The sequence below is a fragment of the Galeopterus variegatus genome, unplaced genomic scaffold (genome assembly GCF_000696425.1).
Source record: "Galeopterus variegatus unplaced genomic scaffold, G_variegatus-3.0.2 Scaffold418, whole genome shotgun sequence".
NCBI classification, from domain to species: Eukaryota; Metazoa; Chordata; class Mammalia; order Dermoptera; family Cynocephalidae; genus Galeopterus; species Galeopterus variegatus.
Window position 1 is genome coordinate 117,726 of NW_007726529.1, and position 10,795 is coordinate 128,520.

At 35.0% G+C, this 10,795-nt stretch overlaps 1 protein-coding gene across 3 annotated transcripts in view; it reads right to left on the reverse strand.

Moving 5' to 3' along the window:
• RICTOR (RPTOR independent companion of MTOR, complex 2) overlaps positions 1 to 10,795 on the reverse strand; it is a 132,007-nt gene that overhangs the window by 78,222 nt on the left and 42,990 nt on the right. For 2 of the 3 annotated variants that reach the window (XM_008568504.1, XM_008568503.1), the window contains exon 3: positions 4,223 to 4,320. The exons of the other annotated variant lie outside the window; for it this stretch is intronic. In XM_008568504.1, coding sequence (XP_008566726.1) covers positions 4,223 to 4,320 — 98 coding nt within the window. The remainder of the gene's footprint in view (positions 1 to 4,222; positions 4,321 to 10,795) is intronic. 3 annotated transcript variants of the gene reach the window in all.

The window sequence follows — 10,795 nt, forward strand, 5'->3', positions numbered from 1 at the left end:
ATATTTGTTGTCATACAGTTGTTTATAATCTCTAATGATTCTTACGTATTTCTGTGTTATCAGTTGTAATGTCTCCCTTTTCATTTCTGATTTTTCTTATTTGAGTCTTCTCTTTTCTTTTTCTTTCTTTCTTTTTTTTTTTGTTGTTGTTAACCTAGCTAATAGTTTGCCTATTTTATTTATCTTCCCCAAAAAACATTTTGTTTCATTGATCTTTTGTTTTTGGAAGGTGTTTCTTTCATTTAGTTCTGCTCTGATCTTAATTATTTCTTTCTGTCTACTACCTTCAGAATCATATTGTTGTTTTTCTAGTTCTTTGAGGCATAGTGTTAGGTCATTTGAAGTCTTTCCATTCTTTTGATGTAAACGTTTATGCAATAACCTTCCCTCTTAGTACTACTTTTGCAGTATCCCACAGGTTTTGGAATGCATCTTTCTTTTCATGAGTGTCAAGAAATTTTTTGATTTCCTGTTTAATTTCTTCTTTGACCCATAGGTCATTCAGGAGCCTATTGTTTAGTTTCCATATATTTGTATAGTTTCCAGGGTTTTGCTTGTTATTGTTTTCCAGTTTTAGTCCACTGTGGTCTGAAAAGATACTTGGAATGATTTCAATTTTTAAAAATTTGCTGAGACTAGATTTGTGACCTAATATGTGGTCTGTCCTGGAGAATGTTCCATGTGCTGAGGAGAGGAATGTGAATGCATATTTTGTAGTTGTTGGATGACATGTTCTGTATATATCTGCCAGGTCCAGTTGCTTTAAAGTTTAGTTTAAATCCTGTGTCTCTTTGTTGATTTTTTGCCTGGAAGATCTGTCCCATACAGAGAGAGGGGTGTTCAGGTCAACCACTATTATCACATTAGGGTCTACTTCTTTCTTTAGGTCTAAGACTGATTGCTTTATATATCTGGGTGCTCCAGTATTGGGTACGTACATATTTATGACTATTATGTCTTCTAGCTGGATAGATCCCTTTATCATTATATAGTGGCCTTCTTTGTCACTTTTTATGGTTTTTGGTTTAGTCTATTTTACCCAATGTAAGAATAGCTACTCCTTAGCTCATTTCTGGCTTCCATTTGCATGGTATATCTTTTTCCATCCCTTCACTTTTAGTCTGTGTGTGTGCTTTACAGGTGAGGTGAGTCTCTCAAAGACAGCATACACTTGGGTCTAGCTTTTTAATCCAATTAGTCAGTCTCTGACTTATGAATGTGGAGTTTAATCCATTCACATTTAGGGTAGTTACTGACAGGTACTGTTTAATTCCTGTCATTTAAGTGCTTTTTGTTTAGATGTTTTAAATATCTTTTGTTCATTACTTCCCCTTTTATTTCTCTTCTTGTTAGTTAAAAATTTGAGGCGGCATGATCTAACTTCTTTCTCTTTCACATTTGCATTTTTGTTTTAATGGCGGGTTTTGCTCTTTCTTGGGTATCTGTGATAGTGATCATTGTTATTCAGATTCCAGATACAGGACTCCCTTGAGATTTCTTGTAGGGCTGGTCATGTGGTGGTGAACTCCTACAATTTTTGTTTGTCTGAGAAATATACTATTTCTCCCTCATTCTGAAGGAGAGCCTTGCTAGGTATAGAATTCTTGGCTGACAACTTTTTTCTTTTAGTATTTTGAATATATTATTCCACTTTCTTCTGTTCTGTTGGGTTTCAGTTGAGAAGTCTGCTGTTAGTCTGATGGGAGTTCCCTTATAGGTGACTTGACAATATTCTCTTGCTGCTTTTAGAATTCTCGTTGTCTCTGAGCTTTTGCAAATTTGACTAAATAATGTGTCTCAGAGAGTGTCCTTTTGGACTGAATCTGTGTGGAGACTTTTGGGCTTCCCAGATCTGAAGGTCTGCATCTGTCCCTATGACTGGGAAGTTTTCTTTTATTATTTCTTTGATTAGGTTTTTCAATGCCTTTTCCTTTCTCCTTCCCTTCTGGAATACCCACGATTTCAGATATTTGAGTGCTTCAGGTTGTCTGCTAGCTCTCTTAGATTTTCTTCATTATTTTTAATTCTTTTTTCCTTTCTTTGGTCTGCCTGTGTTATTTCAAAAAGACCATCTTCAGTATCTGAAATTTTCTTCTGCTTGCGCTATCCTGCTATTCAAGTTCTCTGTTGTGTTTTTTATCTCATCCAGTGAAACTTTTATTTCCTGGAGTTCTGCTATGTTCTTTTTTAAGGTATTAATCTCTTTGTAAATTTCCTCCTTCATATTCTGGATATATATATATATTTTTTTAAAGATGACCAGTAAGGGGATCTTAACCCTTGACTTGGTGTTGTCAGCACCACGCTCAGCCAGTGAGCGAACCGGCCATCCCTATGTGGGATCCGAACCCAGGGCCTTGGTGTTATCAGCACCGCACTCTCCCGAGTGAGCCACGGGCCGGCCCCGATATTCTGGATATTTTTTTCTTGTTTCATTGTGTTCTCTAATTGAGTCTTCTCTTATCTCTTTGAGTTTTCTTAAGACCAGTGCTCGGAATTCCTTTTCAGACATTTCAAGGGTTTCCTGTTTTATGGGGTTTGGAATTTGAGCTTTACTGTATTCCTTTGGTGGTGTCATATCTTCTTGTTTGTTTGTAGTTCTAGTATTTTTCATTGATGTTTGATCATCTGGTAAAGGACTTGCTTCTTCTATTACTCTGGGGTTGGCTAGGAATATAAAGATTTCTGTTCTATTTGCAGGCTCCGCTGGTGATTCTTCTTTAATCAAGGTAGTTGAGTGTGCGACAGGTTGCCCGTAGAGTGGCCCTAACTGCTACTGTGGTGGTGAACCATCCTTGCGGTGACAGTAGAGTGGTGGTGACTGTGATACATCACCTTGACTCCTGTTCTGGCAGTGAGCAAGGCTTTCTGGGGCTGGATCTGTGTCCCTCAAGGTATGTGGGGATTGGCTCACCTCGGTGCCTCCTGGGGTTTGTACTCAGGTCTCTCTGGGGCTAGAGTCTGTGTCCCCAGTGGCATGTGGAACTCAGCTCACCTTAGCGCCTGCTGGGCCTTGTGGGCAGGTCCTTCCAGGGCTGGAGTCTGTGTCCCAGGTGGTGTGCAGGGCTCCAGTGACTATTTTCTCATCTTCTATGAGGGGTCTTCAAAACGTTGATGGAAAGATTTGTATTATCTTTTAATTCAATTTGTCCATGAACTTTCTGAAATACCTCTATATTTCTATGAAATAAAATCAAACCTAAGCCACAGTCCATCTACTTAGCAAAGAACTATATATCTGAAAGGAAAAAACAGTCCTGCTCAAGCTTTAAGGTACACAAATTTATTTGAGAATCTTTATTTAATTGCAGACTCTCATTTAGTAGTGCGGCTTAAAATAGTGCATTTTCAAATAAGCTCCAAGGCAAAACCAACACTGCTGGACTATGGATCAAACTTTGAGTAGCAAGGGGTCAAGATATACAAGTATTCCTACATAAAAAACAATGATTTAGTTAGCATACTAAAAAAGGAGGAAAAAACTTTATCCCAGAGGATCCACTCTGTTTTCTATTTTAGGGTATCACCTAAAATAATAGGCATTTTAGTGTTTGCATGAACTGGCTGTGTAGCTTTACAAACCTTAAAAATATACCACCAAACTCAAGAATTTTGGGCTGATATTAGAAATGAAGTCAACATTTATTTTAAAGTAAAAACCCCACAATTTACATCCAGTTATTGGGAATACAGCATAAAGAAAAGAGAAAGTTCTAATAGTTCTTTGGGAGTTATAGTTATATCTATGAAATAAAGTGCATATACATACTCAGGTACAAGCTTACATATTATAAAGTAAAATAAGTAGAAAAAGGCAAAACAAACATGTCATGTGAACAAAAGATTATATTATGGACTTCTCAGAGATATTTTTCTTTATTCTTTTCTTAACAACAAATTTTCTTCAAACACATTATTATTCAAATACATCTTTAAATTTAAAAACACATGACAAAATCCATGAGAAAAAAGGAGAGAAAAGCATTAACATTGAGTGAATACACAAGAACTTCTTTTTAATGATGATTTTTACCATACTACTAAGTATGGCGAAAAACAAAGAATTTTAGATAATGAAGATGAAAGGGGTGGCTGATTAGTTCAGTTGTTTAGACCGTGGTACTGATAACACCAAGGTCTGGGGTTTAATCCCTGTACCAGCTAACTGCCCCTGCAAAAAAAAAAAAAAAAAAAAAAAAAAAAAAAAAATCAAATAACTTACCTTAGTAAAGTTATTCAGATGGCCTAGCTTTCTCATATTTGATACTCCTTGCAATTTGGCCACATTCTGGAGAATCTCCCTTAAGTTATCAGAAGGTTCTAGGAGGGAAGACAAGACAATTTAACATAATCTCAAGAGTATTTTCCTAATCAAACACATAAAACATGCAGATTAAAACTTCACAACTGGGACTAGTCAGTTAGCTCAGTTGGTTAGAACATGGTGCTGAAAACACCAAGGTCAAGGGTTCAGATTCTTGTACCAGCCATCCATCAAAGAAAAAAACTTCACAACTTTAGCTACCTGTGTAAAGTCTTACTCTACACCCCAAATCCTCTCACTCAGGTCACTTCAAAATCCATATAGATGACTCATCCAATTACCTTCACATCTTAACTCATACTTAACGGTCCAACTCTATGTATCATCACTTGGAATTACTCAACTAACAAAATCTTAAATCTGAACACCAAAACTTACACTTCTGGCTACAATGTAGCAACAGGAACTAAATATACTGTCCTATTTGAATCAACCAAAAAACTGAATAAGATATATTAAACTATAGTTTTCAAGACACTGGAAATCAGGCAGTAAAGAACAATGATTCCTGAAAGACAGAAACAAACAAGTATATACCCTACAATTACCAAAGCTTACTGCCTTCAGAGAGTTTCCAGGCCTTGGTGCTGGGAGGAGAAAACTAGGAAAACTCTAAGTTGAAGGGACAGAGCTGAGAGTCCAAGACTAAGAATTACAGAAAAAGAGAGCACTACCCAGTGAGAGAACTCTGGAGATCTGCAAAGCAGCCCTTGGGTATTCAGTAGAGCAATGATCACTGCCTAAGTGTGAGGAAATTACCCATGCCAGAGAAAGAATCACTCAAAAGAATTAGAGGGAAGAGTACCCTGTGATCATACAGGTCAGGGAACAGTAATTGCTCCTAACAGCCAGACTGAAAAGCCTCATGAAGCATTGATCAGAATACTTGGAAAAGTCTTGACTTTGCAGTTTTTCTTTGATCCCATTTAACAAATCTTAAACAGAGACTTGAAAGAATCAAACTACTTCCAAGCAACTAAACTGTGTCTCAGACCAAACCTCAAGAAGACTTTTAAGAGTAGAAAAAAATATGAAGCTCCTAACCAGGCAAATTTTACAACACTTAGCATCCAGTTGAAAATTACTAGGCATGTAAAGAAGCAGGAAAACATGACCCATAATGAACAGAAAAATCAACCAAATGAAAAACTTCAGACTCCAAACTAACAAATGTTAGAATTGCCAGAAAAGGACATTATAACAGTTTTTATAACTATAGTTCATGTGTTCAAAAACCTAGGTAGAGATGTGAAACGTATAAAAGCACTCAAATTGAATTGCTGGAGATGAAAACTACAAAGTCTCAGACAAAGAGACATTACAGAATAGTGAACTTGAAGACAAAGCAATAGAAACAATCCAAAATGTAACACAAAAAGGAAAAAAAAATAATAAGTAAACAAAACATCACTGAGCTGTGGGACTTCAAGAAGCTTAACATATGTGTAAATGGAGTTCCCCTGCCACCCCCCCCCAAAAAGGAAAGAGATATGGAACAGAACAAGTACTTGAAGAAATAAAGGATGAATACTTTCCAAATTTGATGAAAACAATAACCAATAAATCCAAGAAGCTCAACCAATCCCAAGCACAAGAAACATGAAAAAAATTAGACCAAGGTAAATCATAGTCAAATTGCTCAAAACCACTGATAGAGAAAATCTTAAAATCAGCCAGATAAAAAAAGACAAATTCCATAGAGAAAGGCAAAGAAAAGGATGACAGCAGATTTCTTATTGGAAACAAGGCAAAAAAAGAAGACAGCGGAGCAACATCTTCAAAATACTGATAGAATAAAAATGCTTTACAAACGTTAAAATCATTCTCAGTTCACTTGGTTTACAAAAACAGGCCATGGGCCAGATATGGCTCTACAGGCAGTAGTTTGCTGACCTCTGGAATATAGTGTCAATTTCCTCAGGTTGCTACGAGTTATTCTTCTATTAACATATTCAGCATCCTATTTGCTTTAAATACCATAAATTACCATGTTGCAGATATTTTAGTTTAAGAGCCATTCTGAGTTCGAGATTTTTATCTGTTAACACAAACCCAAGGAACTATTCCTTTAAATTAGTGTTTTCCTCACCAAATAAAATTATTTGCATTGTCCTGTTTTACATTAAGCTTGCATTTGCCTACCTTACTGCATGGTGTTATACTGGGTGTCTGTGGTGTCAAACCACTAAGCACACTATTTATACCAGCTATTTCCAATTTATTTGAAGTTGCTACATGCTGAGATCATTTGATTTTACAGCATCTCCCAAGAATCTCAGGTATCTATTTTTTTTTAAACAGGAATGAAACTCAATTTAATTTTAAGTGGTTCAGCATATGTTTTTATAGTTAGTGACTCTTCTTAAAAGTGGAATGAAAACAGCCCATCATTGGGTGAGATCAGCTCCCATTAAAAAGAATTACAAGGGGCCAGAAATAGTCACTATTAGTATTTAGTAATACTTTTTAAGTATTACAAATTGTATCTGTTTGGGGAGACTTAAAAAGAAAAATAATAAAAGGAAGCCAATGGTGTTAAAATGATTTAACTATACTTGCAAAGTTTATAAAAATTTTATAACAATTCTAAAGATAATTTAGGTCCTGTAGCAATTTGCAAAGTCAGAGTTAAGGATCATTAAAGCCAGTGTAAAACTCACCTAATGGAAATGTATAATCTAAACATTTCACATCGATTTATCACTAAGTTCATTTCACCTAATGGAAATGTATAATCTAAACATTTCACATCAATTTATCAAACCAAACACAAAGTTTTTCTAAGGTAACAATATGGTTACTAGTATACTGTCTAATAATCTGATAGGACCAATAGTTAAGATTATCCTGATTTGAGATCACATATTGCACACAAGTATTGATATTTAATGCTGTACCCCACAGATATGTGCAGTCAATTGTTTCAATAAAAACTAAATAAATTTTTAAAAATAAAAAAAAGATGAAAAGATATATTCTTGAAACGATATATTCCTCACAAAGGCTTGCAGATTTTTAATTACTGCTTATTTTCTAGGAACAAACTGATTGTAGACCTTTTTGAAAAGGTACAATTGTGTTACAAAAACAATCTCATATCTGAGTTCATTCATTCAACAAGTATTAATTGAACATCTATTGTGGTCAAGTGTTGTTTTAGGTATGGTAGTGGGAAGACGGCAATGAAAAAGACTGATCCCTCTCTAATTAATATACCTCACATATGTAGGAAAACACTAGGAGAAAATATATAAATGAATAAATGTGGCTATGTGTTATCAGTCAGTTCAGGCTTCTATAACAAAGTACCATCGACTGGGTGGCTTATAAACAACAGAAATTTACTTCTCACAGTTCTGGGGGCTGCAAGTTCAAGATCAAGGTGCTAGCATTGTCAAGTTCTGGTGAGGACCTCTTTCTGGGTTGCGGATTGCTAAACGAATCTCACTGTATCTTCCCATGATGGAAAAAGGGGGCAAGAGAACCCTGTGGTCCCTTCATAAGGGCACTAATCCCATTCACAAGGGCTTCACCCTCATGACATAATTATGTCCCAAAGGCCTCACCTCCTAATACCAATACTTTGGAGGTTAGGATTTCAACATATGAATTTTGTGGGAACACACACAAATATTCAGTCTATTCCACTGTGTTCCAATAAAATGGACTTGGCTCACGACCTACAGTTTGCCAACCCCTATGCTAAATAGTCATAACATATCAGAAAGACTGGTGAGCAAGCTCAGATCAATGTGGTTTTTATATGAGGGGTAGGGGAAATAGATGGGGAACAGCAAAAAGAAATCTAAGGAGAGGTTTACCTGTCTTTATTTCTTCCTACTCTCACTTAATGTTTCCAATTTTTAATGTTTTAATTTAGATTCTCTAAAAGAGAATATGACTACTGGTAACAGTGTTATGTTAGAAGTATAAAGCACAAATGAGACGACCTACTAAAATGATGTTCTTTGAAGCCTTTTGGTTTAGCAAACCTATGGCTGCATGAGAGAAAAAAAAAAAAAATGTGCATAGCTGGGTACAATGGCCAATGATTCAAATGCTTCAGGAAGCAAAACACAAAAGAACTACTAGAGTTACAGTGGCTCTTTTCCTTTTATTGTATAACTTGTAGATCCTATGTATGTCCCTGATAAATCTCTCTCTAGGAAATGAAATATCTGCAGTTAACACTAATTATCCAGGGATTTAATACTTGGATTGCAGAACCAAGTATAACTGATTTAAACCATCTTTAATTTGATCTGTCTGGAAGGTACTTCCTCTCTTTCTATCCAGGAGTTGCCTACTCTGGTTGTGACACTGTAGACACTTTTTGCTGTTATTTTTTAACAAAGCAGTTAAAATTATAATATTGTATTATATAAAAGTATGAAGTTTTATTACATAAAGTGTTGAAGAATCTCACATACTAATTACTATATATGATAAACAAATAAAATGCAGATTTAGAAGAGAAACCAAAATGTCAAGAAACATATTTTCTTGTCATTACATTGTCTGAAGTGAGTGCAGTATAAGACTATAAATAAAGCTCAATAGGGATATAGTTAACATTTAATTTCCCCCAAGTAGATAATACATGACAATTCAAAACTTCTTGGAATTAAGGAAGGATATATACCAAAATATTTTCAGAGAAGTTCATTTTAAAGTGGTGGTAGAAATTACTGATGTATTTCCATCCCTTGGATGGATTATATTTTCCAAGTTCTCTAAATAAGCATAAGAAACAGGGCCGGCCCGGTGGCGCACTGCTACAGTGCGCCGCTTGAGAGCGCGGTGGCGCTCCCGCCGAGGGTTCAGATCCCACATACAGACCGGTTCCCGCTCACTGGCTGAGCGAGGTGTGGGAGCAACATCGAGGGTTGCGATCCCGTGGCCGGTCCCGGTCCGGTACGGGTGCGACACTGAGGGTTGCGATCTGTTGCCGGACACGAAAAAAGACAAAAAGGAAAAAAAAAAAAAAAAGGAAACAAATAGAAAATGAGTGTGATTTTGAAAAAAAAAATTAATTCAGACTCCATGACTCTGACTAGATGGAAATAATCTCTCTGTATATCCATATTGTTTTTGTAAGAAAAAAAAAGTTTAAGATAATTAAATATAACAACAACATATGTTACATATTTAATGGTATGTGCTTCATACCATGTACTGCATGGCATATATATAGCATTCACCAGAGTATTATATATTAATGTCACCATAAATTACATTTGTGGTGAAGTTTATTTTCTAGAGTACTTCTAATTATAAATGTAACTTTTTATAGAAATTCTGAAAAACAAGAAAAGCCAAAAGAAAATTTTAAATTACTAACACTCCTACCACCCAGAACTAACACTTTTACATATCAATTTTAAATCTTTTTCTAAATATACAGAATAACAGAAAGCAGTTTTAACTAGTTTAAAATTAACTATATTGCCAGATTATCTAATCCTATTTCCTCTGTAAAACCTAATATCCACAAACATTCACTAAAAAATCTATTCTCTAAATATTCACATGCTCAGGCTCCTACCTGTTGAGTAGTATGCATACCAAGAGTGAGTTCTGTTTGTTTCTATATCAATTTATACCAACTGTATTTATTGCTGAAATTACACAAAATGGTTACATAAACTGATAAATATGAGTAAAAAGAAAGTTACTGCTCCCATAAAACTGCATTGAAATTTTGGAAAGACTTGATAAAAATGAGTCGTTAAAAAGAAAACTGAATTAGGAATAAATAAATGTAAAAGACTAGAGGTAAATCACCAAAAATTGGAAGGACTCCATACACAGTGCTTCACAAAAATCTAACTTTTCACTCCACTTGAAATCAAAACTGAAAATCATAAAGACAGATCATATGAAGCTCCAATTAACAAACACATATTCAAAAAGAGTCCTTACAATAAAATATTAAAAAATAAAGGAACACAAAGTTTTAGCTCAAAAAAATTTCAAAATTTTAACTTTCCTACAGATGTATCATTCCTTATCAATTTCAATTTTGAATAATCTTTTGATTAACCAACCAATTATCAGTCCAGAATATGTCAAAAAGAGGACTTCTACACACACACACACACACACACACACACACACACACGCACACACACAATCTTGCAGCCTGGACCATTTAATATGCCTTTAAAAAATCTGATGTCATTAAATACTTTTATTTAATGCATCATTTTTACAGTGACAATTTGAAAGAATTTTTTCAGAATTTAATGTAAAATTTTATGAAAACAGCATTATATAAAGCAGCAATATAAGAAATAAAATACGTGGGCAAGACGTAAAAAGTAAAATTATAGAAGAAAAAAATCTACATATTTGGTTTTATCAGAATCAAAATTTCTGCTAATCAAAAGACTATTAAGAAAATGAACAAACACCCGTGTCAGGAAACAGCGCGATCCTGAGAGCTGTGTGCTGTGATACCAGAGTATTGAC